The following is a 25,603-nucleotide window of genomic DNA, read 5'->3' on the forward strand; positions in this document are numbered from 1 at the left end:
CTGTTTTAATAGTTTAGCTATTTTTTATAATAAAAAAAAGATGTCATCAATTGAATTAATCAGACTTTAATAATTTATTACAATTTTAATAATAATAGGGGCCTATGAAATATTTCATTAAATGTTTTATTTTTCCCAAATTCTTCTGGATTCTGTTTTAATTTAATGTTTGAATATTTTTTTAAACATTATTTAAAAAACTTATTCATAAAACTTTAATTTATGATTATTACGTTTTCAGACATTGTCATCTCTTTTGCTTTTTCTGAATTTTTGATTTTTGCTTTTATAACAACAATTCCTTTCATTTTTTGGACAAAAAGATTGATAAAAAGATAATCTATAAATATATTATCTATTTATTATATATATATATATATATATATATATATATAATATTTATGTCATGATTTCTTCAAGTTAAACCGAATTTTAAATGTAAAAGTGAGGGAATAATCTAGTCCTCAGATCGCTGAATCAGTCTCAGTTGACTGTTATTTACAAATATAATATTTAGTTTTCAGAAATTCTGTCATCGGTTTTGATTTTTCTGCATTTTTTTTTCTTTTTAAATTTCAAGAATTCCTTTTATTTTGGCAAAACGATTGTGATAATCTTTAAAAAAATAGTATTATATTTCTGTCATAATTTCTTCAAGTTAAACCGAACTTGTGCTGCAGAGTTGTGAGTGTGTTGGCAGTTTTCTCGCAGGAAACACACAGTTGCTGGTGTGTGTGGTTTCTCCGTGTCGTAAATGAAGCTCCGCGAGGGAATAATCCAGCGCTCAGATCGCTGCCGGTCAGGAACGGGTGGGCATTGATCGTCTCCGGTCTCCTCGCTGACGGACTGTTAATGAGCGCAGCGGCGTGGACGTGACCCAGCGAGCGCTGATGGATCGGGGAAATCTGCTGGCCGGAGTCAGATCTCAATAGCGATTAGCATAAAACGCATTAGAAATGCAACGCTCCACCTCTGCTAATTAAATACCCAAAGGCTGCATTTGTTGTTTTTATTTATTCTTTATTGACTCGCATTTAATAATTCATTAAGCCCAAGCGTTTGTGGCTCGTTACAGTGCTTGATGAAGAGCCCATGAGTGCTGGCAAATCCCCGCGCTGAGAGAGGTTTAGTGATGCATTCGAGAGGCTCTTAACATGTCAAGCGTGTCCTTTAACGTTTAGCAGCCAAATGTGGCTCTCGGACTGAACTAGCGATCATGTTTCTCACACACACACACACACACACTGTTGGACACGCCGTTGGACGTGTGTGTGATCTGATCTTGTAATGTCAGGTGTGTGTCAGGGTTGTGCAGCGTTCAGTGTCAGGTGTGTCTGAAGTGTGGGACTCGAGCCAGAAAACTGGTGCAGTTCAGACGAGATGTAAAGAAAGTAGAATCGCAATCATTTGAAATTAAATGAAGTGTAATTTTTAACATTTTAATTAAAATTTTCTTAAATTTTTAAGCAAAGCTGGTCAAGATTAAAGTTTGTCAATGTTTGAAAGGTGTTTGAGTTCCTTGTTTGAAAAATGTATAGGCTAGATAGATAGATAGATAGATGGATGGATGGATGGATATACAGATGATGGATAGATAGATAGATAGATAGATACATAGACAGACAGACAGGCAGATAGACAGACAAACAGATGATAGACAGATAGATGGATAGATGGATGGATAGATGGATGGATAGATATACAGATGATAGATAGACGACAGACAGACAGACAGATAGATAGATAGATAGATAGATAGATACACAGACAGATAGATAGATAGATAGATAGATGATCGTCAGTGGATCTCTGAGTGAGTGAGTGAGTGGAGGAGGGGCTCATTTGCATATTCATAGAACCACGCATACTAAATGAGGGAAGGGTGTCGAGTTACATTCAAGGCATGAATTTTTTTAGAAATAGAATACGTGTAAATATGACATTTAGTGTGATCAGAGATGAGTTTAAGGGTTAAAGTGACTGACTACAGGAGGATTGGAGTCGATCCTGTGCGGTTTCATCCCAGTCTCGGTGCGGTCGTGTTCCTCCTCGTTCCTCTCGGCCGTAATCAGGTTTGCTTTCCTAAATCGGATTAGCGTGATCGTGTTATCCTGCTGTGGAATTGGAGTTGTTGCTTGTCCGTCAGGAATGAAGACTTCATTTGCTTCCGCTAGTAAAAAACACACACTGGTTTAAACACACATAACGTTGAGGAGCACCTCGTCTCCCTCACGAGCAAATAATGACATCCGGATCAAACATTAACAGGCTTAATTACTTGGAGATTGTCATTTTAATTTACACTGATACAGTATTGATCACACAGAGCGAGACGAGGGCCGATGTGGAATTAAACGCCTCCGGGGGCTCGTCATCGTCCTGATGTTTCCTCCTAATGAACTGACGGCATGTGCCGGCATGAATCCGGCCCGGCTGGGAAACTCGGGGAATAATGGGGTTTGCCGGGTTTCTCATTCGCCGCCATGCACCAAATCTCCCGTGATTCATGCGTGTTTGCCTGCTTCTTCCCGCATGCCTGACCTTTTCCCAGTTAAAGTGTATATATATATCCGCCCGCACACGCGGCGTCTGCTGGGACGGGCCGACATCTTCAGGGACACATCAGAAACTAATCCAAACATCCCGCAGGCGGGAGTGTGTTGCTCGTGGTTCTGAGAGGCACGTACGTGCGCTTAATGCTGCACAGAAATCGTTATCTTCAGTCCAGGCCATTTCTCACACAGTAAAAGTCATAATGGCGTTTCCTCGCTGCTCATGCTCCCGGCCTCAGATGCTCTTTCTGCTTTAATGATCGGGTCTGAAGATAACAAAGGGCTGCACGATCATGACAAAAAAAAAACACTTATTTAAAATATATTTAAGAAAAATGTGTTGTTTATATATAAAATGGTTATTAACTATATACAGTATAAACATACTTCGTAAATATATACATACATGTGTGTATTTTTATAAAAATATCATGCAACTTAAAAGGTGAAACTAATATATTATATAGACTCATTACATGCAAAGTGAGATTTCAAGCCTTTATTTGTTATAATTTTAATGATTATGGATTACAGCTTATGAAGATTTTTGCGTGAAGTCAAAATTTGAATATTTTTCATAAGTGTATTCTTTGACAAAGATTGTTTTGGTAACTCAGTACAGGAGTCAGGAGTTAAGCAACGGATGCTTTGTTTAATCGGATCTGTTTCATCATATTACCTGTCGAGACGGTCACAGGTGAAGACCCGCTCTGGGATCTGCTGCACAGGATTGTGGGATACGTTCAATACCTGTAATGGGTTTGGCAGGAGCTGTTCACTCGTCTGCTGTTATACGATTGCTTTATTCTGTCACTCTTGCATTGTTTAGTTAAACAGCGGCGCATTTACATCGACCTGTAGCAGAAGCACTTTACAGAATTACCAGGAGGAAACCTTTCTTCCTTCCTTCCAATAAATTCTAATTTTTTAAAATATATTTATAAATGTATATTTTTTTCAATTAAATAATAAAAGCATTTATAATAGACATGTATGTATTTTTAAATAAGTATGTAAATAATAATATTTATGAATAATAAATTAACAATAATATGTATTTTATAATTATGTATTTATTTTTAAAATAATTATTTTTATGGAAATATTTATCAATAATAAATTAAGTGAATAATATTTATAATGAATAAATAATAATATTATTTCTTTCCCTTTTTCTTTTGTATTTTTTATTGTACTTTTTTACTATTTTTAATTAAATAATGCTATCATTTACTTGCATTTAAACAATAAAAATTATTTTTTAGAATAAATAAACAATATTGATTTATTGCTTCTCTTTTTCTTTGTTTATTTTACTTATTTAGTATTCATTATTTATGTATTTATATTTAAATTATCATTATTTATAATAAATACACAATATGTTTTTATAACTTATATATAAATCTCATTCTTTCTTTATTAGTTTTTTATTATTATTTCTTTTTTTTCTTTTCCTGTGTTTATTTTGTTCCGTTGAATTTCTGATATAGTAATATACAATTATAATATTTGTAATATAATATTTATAATGATTCTGAGTAAGTGTTTTCATACTTGTGTTCATGATCCTGTAGGTCATCCGTGTTGATATATTCTCTCAGCGTTGACGTTGAATCGCTCGCTCTAAAACAGAATTAACTCTCACAGCCGAACCTCCTGTTTGCTCATTATTAATGTCTGCAGAAAGTCAACCTCCTTCATGTTTTCAGATCCCAAAGCCCGTTATATCTCTTAACATCAGATTAGTCTCATATGGGTTTGTGATTCTTCTTCAGTAAATGCCACTGAAATGATCTCGGCCTTCATTTTCTAACCGTATTAAAGATGCACAGGCCAATTGATTTTAAATGGCTGTTAAGTGAGCCCACGAAGATGAAGATGGCCTTTGTTTCTCTCACACTCATAATGAAGCTCTTTTTCTGCCACCCTGGACCTTCATCCATCGATTTTATCCAGGAAAATGAATCCAGTGTGTTCAAGGTCAGCCGGTTCAGACAGAAACGAGGAGCATGAGGCCGATTACAGATATCTCATACACGTGTGGACATTGCCAGGCTTTTATTTACAGTATACTTTATGATTATTGTAAAGGAATGTGTTTTGGCATGTTTCAGAGTGTTACAGAGAGCAGATCTATGGGATTTTGGGCTTGTTTTTTTTTGTCAACAGGAGAAAAATAGTATTTCAAACAAACAAGTCCCATCAGTTAGTTAATTCTGATTAGTAAAATCATCAACTGGTCAACAAGTATTTTTAATGCGTCTGAAAGAGTCTCTTCTGCTCACCGAGGCTGCATTTATTTGATCAAAATACAGTAAAAACAGTGGAATATTATTATAATGTAAATCATCTGTTTTCTATACAGTATAGTGTAATTTATTATTATTTTATTATCATTACTCCAGTCTTCAGTGTCACATGATCACTTCACAAATCACTCTAATATGAGGATCTGATGATCAACAAACATTTATGGTTAATTTTTATTATTTTCATTTTATGATTAAAAATCATAATTATCCCAAACGTTTGACCACAAGTGAATATAAAGAGTTTTTGGGACTAGTTTGTTGTGCAAAAAAAAAAAAAAAGGTTCGGTCAAGAAGAAACGACCCGATATTAATCATGTGACGGACGCTAATGAGCGAACATGACGCTGTTTGTTTGTTCTGACCGCGTTTAATCGAAGCACCTGGTCTGACAGATCAGAACCCTTCAGAAAGTCATGCTCATACAGATATAAACTAACATAACCATATTTCAGCATTTAATTCTGTCCAAGTGGACTTCAATCACACAGAAAGGAAACTGCAGTCCACATGCTCGGAGTCCTGAATGCTTCGCTTGTGTTCACAGGCCGATCCACCAATTACAAACTCATTAAAGGCCTCTATAATTAGATTGGATGTTATGCTCCTTTAGTTAGATTCAGCGTCTTAATGCTAACGGTTTAATTACATTCCTGTGCGTTTGAGCAAACATGGAGACGAGCTTCAGATGGAGATGAAGGCCGTCTGTGCTCGTTCCCATGAACTCTGCTTCGGGATGAGATGTTCAACATGTGGGTCATTCATTCACAGGCAAATCTTGAGACACTTATTTGTTAAATTCACAGAGAGTCAAACAAGCCCTCGTTTATCTTATGAACTTGCTTTTATTGAGGTCAACTCTTGGGTCAGTCTCTCTCTGATTGCCGTACAGCGTCGTGTCATAAAAGTATGAGAAATACATGACGATTCTGTTTCTATTGGAATAACAACACAAAGCATGACAATGATAATCTCTGGTACTGATTATTAGCGGTGTAGACATGCATCGATGCCACACATTAAATATTGATGTACGGTGCCTTTATTTTGACACTCTCCGCATCCTCACGTAACTTTTCTCGGCCTGACGAGATTGACTGAACCCTAAACACGTTTGGTCACGAAAGCCGGTATTGTTTTATGTTTTACAGCAGAAACCACGAGCATCGTTGTTGTTTGTGAACGCAACCTAAAAAAAGTTTGTTTTAGCGAATCAGCACGCAGGATTCAGGTCAGGTGACAAGGCCGCTAGTCACGCCGATGAATGTGGAGTTCATCAAAAAAAAAACTGTAATTTATGAAAGACATACTTTCAATGAACTTTAAGTTAGTAAGTTACCTGTATTCTTTTAGTTATTATTACTTAATCAAAACAACCCAGCTGCAGTTTGGTTGATTTTACTTGGAATGCACAAATCTATTTTTGTAAATTGACTTTTCTGTTGTAAATGTTCAAATTATGATGAGTGTGCAATTTTCAAAGAGCTTAATGTGATTTGTGATTGATTTGTTTGCGAGTGCAGTGCGCTTACAGAGACTCCGCCCACACGCTCCTCTGATTGGCTGTGATTTGTGATTGATTTGTTTGCGAGTGCAGTGCGCTTGCAGAGACTCCGCCCACACGCTCCTCTGATTGGCTGTGATTTGTGATTGATTTGTTTGCGAGTGCAGTGCGCTTGCAGAGACTCCGCCCACACGCTCCTCTGATTGGCTGTAATTTGTGATTGATTTGTTTGCGAGTGCAGTGCGCTTGCAGAGACTCCGCCCACACGCTCCTCTGATTGGCTGTAATTTGTGTTTGATTTGTTTGCGAGTGCAGTGCGCTTGCAGAGACTCCGCCCACACGCTCCTCTGATTGGCTGTAATTTGTGTTTGATTTGTTTGCGAGTGCAGTGCGCTTGCAGAGACTCCGCCCACACGCTCCTCCGATTGGCTGTAATTTGTGATTGATCTGGTTGTGAGTACAGTGCGCTTGCAGAGACTCCGGCCACACGCTCCTCTGATTGGCTGATTGGCAAAACTTGGATGCAAAACTCTCTGAACTGTGATATTTGATATTAATTATTAAAAAATGTCAGATGAAACAGATTATTGGAGTGTGTTTTACAAGAAAATACAGTTTCAGTCTTCAAATGCAACGTTTATTTCAACGTATTACTTGCCGTTTCTGGAGTAAAAATAGTAAATTCTACAGCACACGTTTCAGTATATAGTAATCGTTATAGTCCAGAAAAATTAGTTATATGAATTTCAGTTAATTTTTATTCTGCTTTAACAAATTCAAATTCCTGTTCTACTTCAATTCTCATTCACATCAGATCCGGGAATTGAGTTCGGAGTTTAAAAAGCATCTATTGAACTATTGAACAGGAAGTTGTGAGTGAAAGTTGCAGGAAGTTCTCTTATTTTATGTTGGTGGATTCTGCCTCATGTAATCCCATGATCCTTTGCTCTCACTCTTCCTCTCTGTTATTATGAAAACTCTGAATTGTTAGGATTTTCTCTCCCAATAGCGCTCTTGATCTTCTTTCAGCGGCCGTTCGTGGCCCGATAAACTGAAAGAGCGTTTGTGTCCACGTTTCCTTTGCATGTCGTTATTATTACACAAATAAGCCCATGACATAATTTCAGCGATCTGAGAAAAGCGCGCCGACATTAACATGCACTTCCCAGCGTCTTTCTCTGGCTCTCGGCTAATGCACTGAGGTGTAACTAAGCTAGCATGCAGGATATCCCGCCATTTAAACCTAGCCGGGCCAACTTTACATAACACATCATCGGCAGGCATCGGCTTTCACACACAGACAAAGAATCCGCGCGGCGTCCGACTCGGGTCTTAGCGGCTCGGGCTCCGGCTAAGGCTTCACGGGTCTCTGCTCACTGTGTTCTGAGGCTTTCCGTGCATGCTGAGCTTATTCTCCGTCCTCCGCGTCTCTGAGCGCTAAAGGAGGCCGGCGTCACGGACGTCTGCAACTCGCTAGCAAATAACTGACAATTTATTACTATAAGCTATTATTTTATTAATTGCCTGTTTAATTATTTAGTTACTTTTTTATTTTAGTATCGTTTTTACTTTTTAAATTCTTTATTTACATCTTGTTTATTTTCATATTTATTTATTTACATTTTGTTTTTCATAAATTTATTTATTTACCTATTTTTTCCTTAATTTCCATAGTTTATTTCCATATTTATTTATTTGATAAATATTTATTTATTTACCTATTTTCTTAGTTTTTTTATTTCCTTAATTTCAGTAGTTTATTTCCATATTTATTCAATTTATTTTGTTTGCAAAATATTGTTTTATTTCAATATTAAATTACTTAGTTGTTTGTTTTATTTAAATATTAATGTTTATTTTAACATTTATTTGACTACTTATTTAATTATTTTTATACTTAGACAGACAGTTAAATAAGTTAATTATTTTACATATTGCAATTTTTACATTGTATGATTCCCTTTTAAAACTTTTTTTCTAAAATTCTTAAGCAAAGCTTCATCATGTCAACATTTAAATGTATAAAAATTGACATATTTACAACATAAAAGTTACAACATAATTTTTTTTCTCTCTAAAATTTGCTCTTTTTTCATCACTGCAAAAAATTGTTTTTTAGAGTTGTAAATGATGATTATTGGAAAACACTGTTTCACTCCTCAAATCGTCATGTTTAATTCAACATGTTACTTGCCATTTCTTTGTAATTATTTGTTAATTAATTATTAATTAATTTATTAGTGAAAGTAATCCCATAGCAACCTTTTCAATGTTTTAGTAATATTCAAAGTCTATAAAAATTACAATAAAAAACATTTTTATACCGTTTCTGCTTAATTTCACATTTCATTTAAATTTGAATTGAATCCTGTTTGCAGCCCGAGTTCGAATTCAGGAATTGAATGTAATTAAGAAGCGTATATTGAAGCCTTTGCGATCAGAAACTAACATTAAGTGTAACTCTATTAACGTTGTTTAAAAAGTCTGAGTTTGTTTTCAGACAGTTTAAATTAGTTTTACTGTTAAATCTGCGTTGATGTAATAGTAATTATAATACTCTTATAATAAGTAAAAAAAAGTAAAAAAAAAAAACATATAAGGCCGGATAACATTTCCCTCAGCGATGTCCATCATTACAGGTGTTTTATTGACCTCACGGGTGAGCATCATGACCCGGGTCATCTGTGATTGGCCTAGCCATACGTCACTCAGGAATCAACAGGCCAATCAGAAGAGAGGCTCATGAATATTAATTAGACGGGCCAAACTCGACCTTTTCTGAGCACAGCTCCTGAGAAAGGACCTGTAAAAAATAATACATTCAGATGATTTTTGGTACTTATACCGCAAATATATTTCCTTAAGGACGTCAACACCTATAATAAAACTGATGAAAGCTGTACAATATGGGACTTTTAACCATTTTAGTGTGTTTGAAAGAAACAGTCTCTCATAATCGTAGTGAGAGCATGATGTGTCCGTAGCAGAAGTTTGTGGGGAAGTCACAGAAGTTTTGGTGTCCTTGTGGCTCTTCTGTAAGACAGTCACAACCAATCGACTTCAGAAACAGCGGCCGCCCCTCATAATCCAATCAGATGCATAAAGAACGATCAGAGGAACCGGGCAGATATTAAAGAGCACGATAATCTAGATTGATGAACCTTCAACGTCAACATTAACAATATTTTCATGCGTGGGGAATAAAGGAAGATCAATAGCGCCGTGGAGCGATCGGCTCTGAGAGAATCTCTATCTAATGAGGATGCCTTCTTCAAAAAGAGAAATATTCTTTTTAATTATTGGACATCTATAGTGGAATATGATTTACATTAATGAGCGTATAAGTGTATTAAAGGCATTTTATCATTGGCATCTCAAACAATTCAATGATGCATTAAGAAGGAGAGTTTGCGTCGTTTTAATTAGTAATGGAGGCCTGAATTGTTCGGCTTCGTGCAAATCTAATAACGCAGACAATGTTGATCCTGACGGCCATCAGAGGATGATCCGATTAGCGGAGGGCAACAGGCTCTCTTAAACGCTGCAGCATCTGAGCAACCGCGGAGGAAGACGAGTGTGTGTGTGTGTGTGTGTCTGAGTGTGTGAGAGAGTGAGTCACTGAGAGTTTGAAGTGTGTGAGAGTTTGAGTGTGTGTGAGTTTGAGTCAGTGAGAGATTGAGTGTGTGTGTGTGAGAGAGTTTGAGTGAGTGAGTGAGTCTGTGAGAGTGTGTGTTTGAGTGTGTGTGTGTGTGTGTGGTCCAAACCATCTGAAGAGGAAACGCAAAAGTGGCGTTGCGTTATCACGTTTTATTCTACGTTTAGACGAGCGTTATGGGGGAAATCTGCGTGCGTATGGTGACATAAAAGTGGGTGAAAGTAATGTAGTGTGCCCTCCAGGCCCCTAGGTGGCGACTGCCACACAACAACACCAAGTCCGCGCGGCTGCGTACAACCGTCCCTGTCTAGTAGATGTCTGCGTTTTTACTGTTTAGACGGGAACGCAGCGGTGGAGCGTTTTTAAGATTTCCACTCTGGAGGGTGCTTTCACTTATTTGCGTTTTTAAGCCCCCAAAAATGCCGTCGCCGTGTAAACGGAAAACGCATCTGATTAAATATTTGTACGTTTTCACCCGCGAGCGTTCTCTTGTAAAAAGGGCCTAACACATGGTTTTTAACCAATCAGATCAACATGTGATCGTCAACCAGTGGATCTCTGAGTGAGTGGAGGCGGGGCTCATTTGTATATTCATAGAATCATGCATACTAAATGAGGCAAGGGTGTCAAATTACATTGAAGATATTTTAAGGCACGAAGAGTTGTTTATATGTCACTATGGTGATCAGAGGAGAGTTTTAAGGGATTGTGTGATTGACTGCAGGGACGTTAGACACACAGACGTTAGAGTTCATGCACTTCTGAAATGCTTTAAAACATTTCGTTTTTCAAACAAATAGATCATCCTGCACTTTACTAATCGAATCCCTTTACCTCATGCAACTTAAAGCAGAAGGTATGTAAGAAAAGCGGAGACTTTTATCCGTCTGGACAGATGGTGGTGTATTAACAAAGCAGAATATAAATGAGACGCTCAGTGTCTCGAAGTCTTCGGAGAGCAGACGAGAAATTAGTCCAATAAAGTTGCAGAACCTTCTCGTAACCGGATCATGCGAACCACGAATTTATGATCGGACATTATTCAAAGCGTGTGTGTGTGTGTGTGGCAGTCGCATGTTGCGTGTTCTTGTTGTCTGTCGTTAGTGTGTGAGTGAGAGTGAGTGTGTGTGAGTGTGTGAGTGTTTGAGTGTTTGAGTGTGTGTTTCAGTGAGTGTTTGAGTGTGTGTGTGTGTGTTTCAGTGAGAGAGTGAGTTAGTGAATGTGTGTGAGTGAGTTTGTGTTTGAGTGTGTATGTGTATGAGTGAATGTGTCTGTGAGTGTGTGTGTGTGTTTGAGTTAGTGTTTGTGTGTGTGGGTGTGTGAATAAGTGTGATTGTGAGTGAGTGAGTGAGTTTGTGTGAGTGTTTGAGTGTGAGTGAGTTTGTGAGTGAGTGTGTATGTGTGTATCTGTGTGTGTTTGAGTGTGTGTGTGAGTGAGTGGGTAAGTGAGAGAGTTTGAGTGTGTGTGAGTGTTTGAGTGAGTGTGTGTGTTTGTATCTGTGTGTGTTTGAGTGTGTGTGTGAGTGAGTGAGTGGGTAAGTGAGAGAGTTTGAGTGTGTGTGAGTGTTTGAGTGAGTGAGTTTGTGTGAGTGTTTGAGTGTGAGTGAGGGAGTGAATGAGTGAGTTTGTGTTTGAGTGTGTGTGTGAATGAGAGTTTGAGAGTGAGTGAGTGTGTGTGTGTGCGTGCGTATCTGTGTGTGTTTGAGTGAGTGAGTGGGTAAGTGAGAGAGTTTGAGTGTGTGTGAGTGTTTGAGTGAGTGTGTGTGTGTGTATCTGTGCGTGTTTGAGTGTGTGTGTGAGTGTTTGAGTGAGTGAGTGAGTCTGTGTGTTTGTGTGTGTGTGTGTGTGTGTGTGTGTGTGTGTGGTTTTGTAACTCTGGCCGGTGAGCGTGAGGTTCGAGCCTCTGCTGATCCTCTTGGCAGGAGTTTGGCAAACGAAAGCCTCCGTTTCAGCGGTAATTACGGCACCGTCGGCCCGGGACTGACAGGGTTCAAACGGGTCCTGTAGGAGCTGCCAGCTCTCGTCCCCACGCTTTATAAAATGCTCTTTAATCCCCCCCGCACAATATCATTAACTTTGTAAGTGGATGAACACAATGGACAAGCAATTTAATTAACTTCCACCGTGGGACGTCGGGACGGGAGGCTAAATGAAATTAATGCACGATATTTCCCCGGCCAACCTTGGAAGCGGATCGTTGGCAGGTCCGGTTCGGCCAATTACGCTTTGTTCAGATCTATCCGGACCGTTTTCCACAAAAATAGGAAATGCAATCAGCGGTTTCGGAGATCAATCATTTAAGCGTTTAGGAAGGATCTTAAAATAACGAGCGGAGCCGCCGGAGCCACTCAAACTCAGAGCTACACCGACACATTTGCATATTAATGAGCTTTAATGCACGTTAATGTTTTATCAGGGACTGTATTTGGCTTCAGGAAAGTGCTGGATATTGGTGATTTTTAGGACAAAAAGTGAGATTTTAATCTACTTTTGAATGGTATAAATGGTTTCAAAATGGCATTGGTCATTTATTTAATATTAAATAAATTCATTTACTTATTTTATTTGGTTATTTAAAGTTAAAATCCAGCTTTTAATGTTGTGGGTGTGTGTGGTGATGTTAAGGCGAGACACTACAGGCAAAAACTGTGTGTGTTCATGCATCTGTCAATTTAGTTTTTTTGGACTAGTGGAATGAAAAAATCCTTTAAAAGTATATTTTGTTTTTAGAGCACTTTATCCTTTTCTCAAAATGAGTTTTTCCTCCCGCATTGAGCCAGAAATATCCACTTCAGAAGCACTTACACACACACACCAAACTTTACACTTTTATTCTTAACTATATTTTTTGCAGAGGGGTTTGTTCATATATAATTTTCCTGATTTTATACAACATTTTATTCCCTAAAAAAAAAAAAAAAATATATATATATATATATATATATATATATATATATATATATACTGGTGTTTCTGATGTCACAAACCACATTGTAACAGATCAACGAGTGATCGTCAACCAGTGGATCTCTAAGTGAGTGAGTGAGTGGAGGCGGGGCTCGTTTGCATATTCATAGAACCGCGAATACTGAATCAGGCCAGGGTGTCGAGTTACATTCAAGATATTTTAAGGCAAGAGTTTTTTTTCAAGAAAAAATGTTTCAATTTGTAATTTTGGTGATGTGAATGATTCCCACAGGGGGACTTGAAAGTAGCTGTTTTGAGAAACAAAAACAGAAGAACGTTTTTTTTTTTTGTTTTTTTTTACTTTTTAAGGATTTCTTTTCGACTTAAGACAGAAAGACATGATCACGAGGGAGAGTGTGGACTCCTGCTTTAACTCTGACTCCGTTACACGCGTGTCCTGCCCTCCATCTCTAGATAACTCCTTCACACATGAAGAGCGCTTGACTTGCTCATCCCGACACACTCTCGGGGAAATCAGGGTCTGACCGCTGGGGAAAAATGACCACTTTTATGTTTGCTTTATGGCTCATTTTTCAAACTGAACGCAGAAAAATCCATGAAAGGTCAGTGGATTCCCTCAGTCGCACCGGCGGAGCGTCTCCTCTGCACCGCGCTGACATTTACCACAGTTTTACTGCATTAATGCTGTTATTTAGGTGCAAACGCTGATGATTTATGGTCTTCCACCGCATGCTCGAACTAAAGATCTCACTGGCGAACTATGGTTATTGTGTAATATGCTGAGTTGGTGCTCAAATTATTAATTATGGTTCTAAAATAAGTTTCCATGCACGTTTTACGGCGTTTTTTTTTTCATATTAGAGTGAATATTGCGAAATTTGCAGCCTCACTTCAATCCAATTGGCCTTTTTTAATGATGAAATGCCGTGTAATTATGATGTCATCCCTATAAAAATAAATATTTTGCATTTTTTCCCATTAATACATAATTCATAAAATAGTTTTATTAACAAGAGTCATGTTTGTGATTTTCATTCAAGTAGCCAGCTTCAGACCATAAAATCGTGATTTCATAACATTCATTTTTCAATTTGTGCGCTAAAGTAAAAATATAAAATATCGGTACCGCTTCCTTTTACAGTACAGTACTTACAGTGTACTTACCTAGAAAGTACTGTCTAGGATAAGGTAAGTACGGTAGGTTTAGGTGTAGGTTCAGGGTTGGTACTAGTTATTACCCAGTTACTAAAATAAGTACATAGTATTTATCATGGGTAACTGGACTGTAAAAGGAAGCGTTACCAAAATATCAATAAGTGCCATTTCCATCTGCATTATTGGTAAACAAACAAACAAAAACCCTGGTTAATGTTCTGGAAACTGTCATACATTTTATTTTTCAGGATTATTTGATGAGTAGAAATATCAAAAGAACATCATTTACTGTATTCGAAACAGAATTGTTGCACTATAATTATTTATTTATTTAATGCATCCTTGATTAATGAAAGTATTATTTTTAAATCATAGTTTCTTCAAACTTTTGAATGGTAGTTTATCACGGTCTCCACAAAACTGTTTTCAACACTGATAATAATCATAAATGTGTTTTGATCATCAGATCCTCATATAAGAGTGATTTGTGAAGGATCATGTGACACTGAAGACTGGAGTAATGATGATAAATGCAGGAATAAATTACACTTTACTGGATATTCACATAGAAAACAGATGATTTACATTATAATAATACAGTGTTTCACTATTTTACAGTATTTTTGATCAAATAAAGCAGCCTTGCTGAGTGTGTGTGTGTAGAGGATCCTGCAGGACTGGTTCTGGTCCGGTCCAATCTCGGGCATTGTCAGAGCGGCCAATAAAATCTGCCTTTATGGCTCGTTATTGTCCTTCTGTCTGCAATTACGGCGATTACTCATTTCCTCGTCCGGCCCGCGCTGTGCACTTTACAGAGTGCATTTTCCTAATGGAAGATTAAGGAGCACCCGTGACAGTCCGCTTTATAAATATGTAAACTACACTTTTAATTATTTCAAGTGAATCTGACAGGTAATCAATAACGCGGGACGTGACGAACATACGCCTGACACGGCCATTGTAAAGCGCAGCTCAAAAGAGAAGCGCTTCCTGTCAGCGCCGTGTGGCTCCAATTAATATTAGCAGTCTGTCAGTGCGCGGGACAAACGGATTAATCGCGGGCCGCGGATATAATCGCTTCTTCATGAAGAGCGGACGAGAGGCGAGGCCTGAACTCCCATGTTTAATATTTATTAGAGCGAGTGTGTGGATATGAGACGATGGTGCGAGGTGTGTATAATACACAAGCTGTGGTGATTATCAACACTTAATCATAACTTTCATAATGCTCTACTGATCACTATATTCAGAGGAGTATTAATATTAATCTCAGCATTTACTGAGAGATCAAAAGTGCACATTCTGCATACATATATTGGTAACACTTTACAATAAGGTTGATTAGTTAACATTAGGTAATATATTAACTCACGAACTAACAATGAGCAGCACATTTGTTGCTGTGTTTATTAATCATACAATGAATCTTGATCCACATTTTCTTATCTCATATTTTAATGATGTTAATTGATCATTAAAGTGTTGGTAGTGATAGTAAATACCTGGTTAGTACATTATAAACTGTGGCAACAATTAACAGTAAGGTCCTATTAGTTAATGTTTTCGTTCATGTACTAGCATTACTTGTTTACTTTACATTAATTCTGAGTTTCTGAGTGGTAAAAAGTTGAAAGCTTGTCTCACTTTCTGACAACTCATTTGCATAATGTCAGCCTGAGGTCTTGATTGGCTGAGCAGCGTCTCTTAGCCCCGCCCTCAAACACTAGTGTATCTGAGACTGGAAGAGTTCGTGTTGTTCGTGTCTGTTTTCTGAGATTGATACGGTGAAACCCACGCCATCGTCACTGTCCGCATCTCTGTGATCAAGAGATATGATAATGAGCGTTTGCTTTCTGACCAATCACAGCTGAGCGTTCGCTTTCTGACCAATCACAGCAGAGCCGCTCTCAGAGAGACCGAATCTTCGATCGAAGCATTTCAGACACTGAGGTCTTGGTCAAAAAGCTCATATTTTTCTCTCCGTTTTGGCCTTCCACACACACACGAGACGCATTTTTAACAAAGAACAAAGATTTTTGAAAACGCTCTCCAAACTATTTAAAAGCGATGATGTAAGTTTAGTCATGTGACGCACATTGAACCCATAGATATTGATGTTTATAGCGGTTTTGTGCCTGTTATGTGCTGTTCACTTACACACAGTAACTTTACACACTCGTCACATCACAGACTGGGCCATCTGACCAATCACAGCACAGCAGCTCTCAGAGAGGCGGGGCTTAGAGAGACTGAATCTTCACTGGAAGCGTTTCAGACACAGAGAAGAGATTATGAGGACATTAGCTGCATGTGAACATGTTAGGAGTGGCCAAAACACTAGCAACCGGTTTATAAATGTGCTAAATAATGAACTCGAGCACAATAGGTGCACTTTAAGTCAAATCTCTCCATAAACGCGGATCTGTATCGAGATCTTCTGTGAATGGATGTGTTTTATTGATTGTCTGGTGGGTTCATACAGTGCTTGTGTGAGATGGGCGTCTCCGTCTCTCTTCACTCGCTCAGTGGCAGTTTGAGGTGAAAACGCACATAAACTAAAGCTAACAGAAATAAACACTCCTTTCCTGGAAGCTGACCTTCATCCCGTCACGTTCTCCTCCTCCTCCTCTTCTTCTTCTTCTCCTCCGTCGGGCCATCCGGGTCGCCGAGGGAATGTTCTCATCAATTAAATGTGCGGGCGGGTTCGGGCCGGCGCGAGCGAGACCCTCTGTTTGTGCTTTTGACAAATCAGCAAATGTTTAATCTCAAGATGAGCCGGCGCTCATAAATAATGCATGAGGTGGTGCGTTACCCACAATCCCTCAGCGCCGGTCCAACAGAACCTCCTCGTTCTCATGCTTACCCACAAGGCTTTGCATGGCTGAGCTCTTTGGCGCGTCCCAATTCGCAGACTGTCCGTGCTAATAGTGTTTGAAAAGAGAATTAGTTTCAGATATGTGAACACGCTAACGGCTAATATCACCCACAACCCATTGCGCTGTGGACGAGAGGATTCGATTAGAACTACAAACACGTGTAAAAAGTGTTCAAAAGCACAGTTAGGGTTTGAGTGATTCATTATTAGCATCTAACCTGATGAAAAGATATTTATTCAATGCTGTCCACATCATATTTCATCTGCAGTAAAGATGGTTTTAGTCATTAACATATTTTTTTGAATACAATCATAATATTAAAACCCAGCGGCAGGAGGTCGACGCAGTCATCACAGGTACAAGTCAACTACTCATGATGGGCAGTAATACGTTACCTTAGAGAATGATAAGACTTCGGCAAACTGCTAATAGAGTCGCCAGAGGACTGGCGCGTAGCGGCGGCTTTCCCTCGCGCTGGGATCTCGGCGAGTGTTGGTTTTGCTCTTTGGTGTGTGTGAGGATCAGTGAAGCAGAGAGAACCTGAGAGCGTCAGATGGCCATTCACTTCTATTGTGTCTGTAACTGTATTCTCTTCTTCTGGGACGTGGGCTTTACGCCACTATTGAGAGCATTAGCTCACAGTTCTGGGCAGGTTTTGCTCTCTTTTAGGCCAACTTGAGGACTGGAGGTGCAAAAGCCCTTGAGAAAAGCAGTTAGTGAACTGTGAACCGCATCAAATCCCCGGCGCCTTGCGCTTCTGGGTTTGTCCGTGGACAGACACCGAAACTGTCTGATTGTTCAGTAAAAATTAAGAATATAATCCTATTGAAGTAAATCTTTGGTCATGCTAAACTCGGACTGCTTTTGAGCGGCTCAGATCGGGCGCTTTGACGGAATCGGCTCCCGCTATAATTTACATGTTATATTTGAGCGCCGTGAACTCGTTACATAAGAAAAGAGTCGAGGAAAATCAAGCCTTTCTTCATATTCATAAGATGAATATTGTCGGGTTGGGTTATACATAAACACGTGAACTTATGAAATCACACCTGCTCTCACTAAACCCTTAAAAGTTCATATTTTAGATGTGTTTGAAAAGTGTGTGTGTGGCGTCTTAATAAGAACAAAAACATGAAGCAGTTTATACACTGATAATAATCATAAATGTGTTGATCATCAGATCCTCATATTAGAGTGATTTGTGAAGGATCATGTGACACTGAAGACTGGAGTAATGATGATAAATTCAGCTTTACTGTTTATTCACATAGAAAACAGATGATTTACATTAGAATAATATTTCAGTTTTACTGTATTTTTCATCAAATAAGTGTAGTTTTGGTGAGCAGAAGAGACTACATAGAGAAATATAATTTCATATAAGACTATTATTATATTACTTAGATTGATATTTTGTTGGTTGATACGTTTTTGCTGTAATTGCATATTTATGAATGTTACTGTACACACTATTTGGTGTATATTTAATCTACGTCTAAAATAACAGTTTGTTATAATATATGTGTATGTGCTGTGTAATTATGTATACATTTAACCTGTTAACTGTCACCCCCCCCCTTTTTTGAATAGACATGAAAATGCACATTTCGAACTTAAATGGTTGTAATTCAAGAATGCTTTGGAATATAGACATATGATTGGTCTTGTTTTAAAGAAGACATTTGGCAGATTTTTGTAGAAGTGAAATAAATTAAGATAGTGAAACAGAAAAAAAGTTATAGAAGTTTGAGTTTATGGAAATGTACAATGTAAAAATATTAATTATTCATATTTTACATAAAATATATATTTTCAAAACCTGGGCTACTCTAAAATGGCAGAAAGATCAAAGCCAAAAATCTGAACAAGTTGTGTTTCAAATTTTAGGTTAATATCTCAAAAAATGAGCTTTCAGTAAGATTTTATTTGAGCGCAGTACCAAACTTTTTCACTAGGGCACAACCAGACTCCATTACTGCCCATATAAGGGCGCCTGCATTTCCATTCGTGTTTTGAGTGATATGAACCATTATTTTCACAATTTTCATACAATTTCTGAAGTAGAGATCCTATTCAGAAGTAGCATGGGAAGTATGGCAGATTTTGATATGAATTGAACCTCTAAGAAACACATACAAAGAACACGCATGTAAGTCATAGCTAGCGGACACATCACAAATGGTAAATTTATTATTTTTTTCTTGATATTTCAAACTTTTCAGACCTTTTTTTTCCAAAATAATTGAATGGATTCTATCTTTTTGAACTTTTGGCATGAAAACAAACTGAGGTATCTACCATTTTTTCATGATTTTTCATGTTTACTGCTATTTTAAAATAAAGGTCTGGACACGCCTTATGAGTATGAAAATATTCTTGTTTTATATTGATAAATTATGGCTCCTCTGTAATATATTTTGAAAATGAGTCACCAAATATGGAAACTGGAGATTGTAAGCTTTCAAATGATATATAGTTTGTCAATATTATTTAAGGTATTTACTAAGATATTATTGTTTTAAAAATATAGTGGCAAACGTCCCACCTGTGGGACGGTGACAGTTAAGTGGTTAAGAAATACATATTTTAATGCATATTATACAATATTTTAAAGCATAATTTATTTTATATATATATATATATATATATATATATAAAACACATTTTTCATAAATATATGCATGCATGTGTGTGCATTTATATATACAAAATAATTATAAACAGAACACATGAGATTAATCGTTGCCCATGAATTATAATGAAATAATTAAAAATTGCACCTTTTTTGGCCTCTGAACACACAGACCAGAGATCAGAAACCCAGCGCTGCTTTGAGATGTTATTGTGTAATATGAACTCTCTCTCTGTGTGTGTGTGTTTCAGGCTCTTGGGTGTTGCTACTTCCTCCATGAATCCTTGAAAAACATCCAACAGTTTGATTTCAAAGGTACGTGTGTCTCTTTAATCAATCCCATCAAAAGCGGCGGTCAAGGTTGTTCCAGAAGCTATAAAACATGCGCAGACGGAGTTGCCGATAGGAAACAGTAATGCTTATTAATATTAGGATTTAATTCATGAGATTTCAGGCTGTGGTAATAGTGCACTCAAGCTATTGGACAGTTAGCAGCGGTGACCTCATCAGCGGTAGGGGTCAGAGGTCGCGTGTCCCGGCGGTCACACTAATTAAAGCCACTCCCATTACACCGGTGTCAGCATTAGCATTAGCCGGACCGGCTCAGACCCGTGATCACACTCTTCATTAAACCACACGACTGACATCACATCATACCTTTCAGACTGGAAAGGGTCTTTAAAAAACAAACTAAAAATTAAATTGGGAGGATTTGTAAATCATGGTTTAATTTATAACTGAAAGAGGTTAAAAAGTAAAATATACTTTCACTGTATTACTCTAATGGAAATTGCATTTATATTAATATATAATAATTCTAATGCAATTACACATAGTATTATTTTTTTCCTTTTCCCTTAGTTTATATTTGTTTAATTTATGCTGATATAAATGTTAAAAAAATATAGTTAAAAAAAATTACAATGAGAATTATTAAAAACTCAAAAGTAAATACAAGTATGTTTGTATATAAACACATTTTTTTTCTTTTTTCCCCGTGGTTTTGCATTATAAGTTGAGCTTTGAAGACTGTAAATGAAAAAATGACATCAGATATAAGAGAAGCTTATCAGAATTGATTCCTCATTTCTCTTTCAGCAGTAGGTGGCGCAGTTGCCCTGAGCTCGTACTCTAATGAGTGTGTCTGCATGTTCACATGATGATCAGCTTCTGTTGTGTTTCAGCCAAGAAGTTCAAGAAGGTGTTGGGGAAGGAGGTCCACTGTGACGCTCTGAGCTCAGGCTCGCTGGAGAAGGAGAAGTTTCCTCAGGACTATTTCCCGGAGGTGAGTCACGTGATCGTTCTGCTGCTGTGTCACATGACCCTTCTGCTGCTGCGTCACATGACCGTTCTGCTGCTGCGTTACATGACCGTTCTGCTGCTGTGTCACATGACCGTTCTACTGCTGTGTCACATGACCGTTCTGCTGCTGTGTCACATGACCGTTCTACTGCTGTGTCACATGACCGTTCTGCTGCTGCGTCACATGACCGTTCTGCTGCTGCGTCACATGACCCTTCTGCTGCTGCGTCACATGACCGTTCTGCTGCTGCGTTACATGACCGTTCTGCTGCTGTGTCACATGACCGTTCTACTGCTGTGTCACATGACCGTTCTGCTGCTGTGTCACATGACCGTTCTACTGCTGTGTCACATGACCGTTCTGCTGCTGCGTCACATGACCGTTCTGCTGCTGCGTCACATGACCCTTCTGCTGCTGCGTCACATGACCCTTCTACTGCTGCGTCACATGATCGTTCTGCTGCTGCGTTACATGACCGTTCTGTTGCTGTGTCACATGACCGTTCTGCTGCTGTGTCACATGACCGTTCTGTTGCTGTGTCACATGACCGTTCTGCTGCTGTGTCACATGACCGTTCTACTGCTGTGTCACATGACCGTTCTGCTGCTGCGTCACATGACCCTTCTGCTGCTGCGTTACATGACCCTTCTGCTGCTGCGTCACATGACCGTTCTACTGCTGCGTCACATGACCGCTCTACTGCTGCATCACATGACCGTTCTTCTGTTTTTTGGTTTATTTTAATATTAATTTGAAATAATTCACTATGAATAAAAAATAAATTCAGATATAATATGAAAAGATGTTTCAAAAGTTACATAGAATTATATTTAACTGTTTTATTTGTACGTTTTTAAAGGTGTTTATATCTCGGAAATTAATGGAATATTAAAGTAATTATCATTTAGTTTATGGATGTCCTGATCCTGTTTGTACAGTTAGAGGGAATTACAGATTTCAGATGATCAGGTGTGTATGTGTGCACGTGCGTGTGTCTGTGTGTGTGTGAGTGAGTGTGTGAGCTTGTGTGTGTGACAGTAGGGCTGATGTATTAATAAAGCGTGTGTATCTCTCTCTCTCTCTCTGCTTCAGTTCCTCAGAGGAACAGTAAATATATGCAGAAACAGCTTTTCTTTCACGCACTGATACAGATTTACACTGTCTCCACTTAATCTCCGATGCGAGCCGCATCTCCGCACGACGAGAAAACCATCACGTCCACACACACACGACACACCAACAACCGGCGTTCAGACGCAAAACAGAAGGAGAAAAGTTTGCGTATTGATTTATGTTCGTCTCATGAATCTCGTGCGACTCTCAGGAGAACATCACTCCTCATAATGTTAGCCCGTTTAAAGCAGCAGATTTGTGTAGTCTATCAAGGGCTTTCTCACACACACACACACACACACACACGCTCAGTACTGAGAAATTGGTTGTTATCGTAGATCACAGATACGGCTCGAACCTCTTATGAAAGATGAATTAATTTCACTAATGCTTTAATGCAGGTTCCTCAGGCTGGCGATAACCTCGGCTTCATCCGTGATTTATGCCGACTTTTAGTAGATGAAACCGCCCGGATTCGCCATCCATCTGTTCCCTACAGGAATCCTATTAACCGGGACGGGACCGAGTGTTTGGACCGATGTCCCGGCCGCTTTTAGCGTCTGCTCGCGCGTGTGTTTCGTGCTGCTGCAGGTTGAGGGATGTGTTTTCTCCTGTTCGATCACACCTGAGATTTATGATTTATGAGATAATCTGGCCAGATGCGATCTGAGTGACGTAATCCGATTACAAACTTCTAATTAGATTATATTGCGTTTTAAAATACTTTTTTTTTTTTTTTAAACATATTTTCATATCCAGTGACCATCCCTAATTATTGATTCTGGAAATATTACAAAAAAAAAATGTAAGTAGAACTGGAAGACTTGCTATTTTCCTGCAGGGTTTTCAAGCAAAACTCTTTGAGATAAAATGTTTTCACTTGAGATATTAAAATTAATATTTTCATAATTTTACAACACATTTACATGTTCATGGTTTTCTTATGGTCACATGACTTATGGTCATATGCACTGCTCTGGTCCGATGTTCATTACCCACAGTGCACTGCTCCGGTCTGGTGTTCATTACCCACAGTGCACTGCTCTGGTCTGGTGTTCATTACCCACAGTGCACTGCTCTGGTCCGATGTTCATTACCCACAGTGCACTGCTCCGGTCTGGTGTTCATTACCCACAGTGCACTGCTCTGGTCTGGTGTTCATTACCCACAGTGCACTGCTCCGGTCTGGTGTTCATTACCCACAGTGCACTGCTCTGGTCCGATGTTCATTACCCACAGTGCACTGCTCCGGTCTGGTGTGCATTACCCACAGTGCACTGCTCTGGTCCGATGTTCATTACCCACAGTGCACTGCTCCGGTCTGGTGTTCATTACCCACAGTGCACTGCTCCGGTCTGGTGTGCATTACCCACAGTGCACTGCTCTGGTCCGATGTTCATTACCCACAGTGCACTGCTCCGGTCTGGTGTTCATTACCCACAGTGCACTGCTCCGGTCTGGTGTGCATTACCCACAGTGCACTGCTCTGGTCCGGTGTGCATTACCCACAGTGCACTGCTCTGGTCTGGTGTGCATTACCCACAGTGCACTGCTCCGGTCCGGTGTGCATTACCCACAGTGCACTGCTCCGGTCCGGTGTGCATTACCCACAGTGCACTGCTCTGGTCCGGTGTGCATTACCCACAGTGCACTGCTCCGGTCCGGTGTGCATTACCCACAGTGCACTGCTCTGGTCCGGTGTGCATTACCCACAGTGCACTGCTCCGGTCCGGTGTGCATTACCCACAGTGCACTGCTCCGGTCCGGCTCCGGTCCGGTGTGCATTACCCACAGTGCACTGCTCCGGTCCGGTGTGCATTACCCACAGTGCACTGCTCCGGTCCGGTGTGCATTACCCACAGTGCACTGCTCTGGTCCGGTGTGCATTACCCACAGTGCACTGCTCCGGTCCGGTGTGCATTACCCACAGTGCACTGCTCCGGTCCGGTGTGCATTACCCACAGTGCACTGCTCCGGTCCGGTGTGCATTACCCACAGTGCACTGCTCCGGTCCGGTGTGCATTACCCACAGTGCACTGCTCTGGCCTGTTGTCCTTCAGTGGAGGATGTCTTGTTTAATCTGAGCCGGATGATAGAACAGAGACAGATGGGGGGTTTCTGTGCCGCTCTTCATCAATCACCCCTCGTGTTTATTAGTTATTACTCAGCCTGTGTGTGTGTGTGTGTGTTATTTATGAGCGGTGCAGATCTCTCAAGCGCAGTGGCAGAAAGGTCAGTGTGTGTGAGCGTTCTGGACCGGCCCGTGACGTGTGTGTGATGTTTGATGGAGGGTGAATCGGCCACTGGACGCCAGAGATGAGATTATAGACCTGGAGCATCAGAACCGATCGCTGGTCACGGGACCCGTCCGTTCATCACTGTCACACACACACACACACACACTCACGCCTGACCTTTACACTGACCCAGTTTCATTATGCATTTATTTTTATTTTATTTATTTTATCTAATTTAATTAATCATATTTTATTGGGTTATTGTTTTCTCTCCTTATTTAAAGGAATATTTTATTATTTATTTTAATTTTTGAAATTTTGTCTTATTTTATTGGGTTATTGTTTTCTGTCCATATTTGAATGAATATTTGATTTTATTAGTTTATTTTATTTTATTCAATTTTCAAAATCTAATACATTTTTATTTTATTGGGTTGTATCCACATTTGAAAGAATAGTTCGTCAGGCCTTTGGTGTGTTCTATATAAACGACTTATTCTATTCTATTCTATTCTATTCTAGTGTGTCAGTGCTGTTTGTGTGTGTGTGAGATATGATGTTCTCTTGAGGAAATGTGTGTTATTGACATCATCATGCGCCGGCTCGCTCTAGCTCTATATTAACTCAAGTATGCAAATGCAATTGAATTTGATAGAGTTAATCTGGTCCTAATGCGGCTGAAAGATGTGAGGAGCAATCAAATCTCTCTCAGGCCTTTCATTTGCATCAGAGTTTTTAAATAAATTTAGTCAATTTGTAATTATGTGACCCGGCCAGTAATTAGTTTATTCATCGCCGCAGTGACTCCCCATTAGAGAGAGAGAGAGAGAGAGAGGTTATTTATTTATTTTTCTTTGCATTGGTAATGAGGACACTCATAGCATCAATCTGTTTCGCATTTAATAACGTTCAGGGTCATGTGACTGAGATCAGCCTCCTGATTGGATCTTCCTCTCCATCAGAGCTGAGTCTGCTAAAGCTACACGATAGAGTTAACAGCAGACGGGACAGATTCTGCTCAAACTGGGGAAACACATTCAATCGGTTCAGAAGACATGAGAGACTGTGAATGTGTGTGTCGTGTGTGTTCATGTGTGTTCCTCTCTTCCTGCAGTGCAAGTGGTCCAGAAAAGGCTTCATCAGAACCCGGTGGACTCTGGGAGACTGGTGAGTCCTAGACCCCCGAAACCAGAGAGAGAGAGAGAGAGACAGTGAGAGAGAGAGAGAGATAGAGAGAGAGAGAGAGAGAGAGGGAGGGAGTGGGAGAGAGAGAGAGAGAGAGAGAGAGGGAGGGAGTGGGAGAGAGAGAGAGAGAGAGAGAGAGAGAGAGAGAGAG

The 25,603-nt window shown here is 39.2% G+C and overlaps 1 protein-coding gene across 1 annotated transcript in view; it reads left to right on the forward strand.

The window, feature by feature from the left end:
• inpp5a (inositol polyphosphate-5-phosphatase A) overlaps window positions 1-25,603 on the forward strand; it is a 99,414-nt gene that overhangs the window by 31,510 nt on the left and 42,301 nt on the right. Inside the window, exons 5-7 of the mRNA XM_039648862.2 lie at window positions 19,866-19,929; window positions 20,799-20,899; window positions 25,382-25,434. Of these exons, the coding sequence (XP_039504796.1) occupies window positions 19,866-19,929; window positions 20,799-20,899; window positions 25,382-25,434 (218 nt within the window). The remainder of the gene's footprint in view (window positions 1-19,865; window positions 19,930-20,798; window positions 20,900-25,381; window positions 25,435-25,603) is intronic.

This window comes from Pimephales promelas, chromosome 11, assembly GCF_988280905.1.
Source record: "Pimephales promelas chromosome 11, fPimPro1.hap1.1, whole genome shotgun sequence".
In the NCBI taxonomy this organism is placed as follows: Eukaryota; Metazoa; Chordata; class Actinopteri; order Cypriniformes; family Leuciscidae; genus Pimephales; species Pimephales promelas.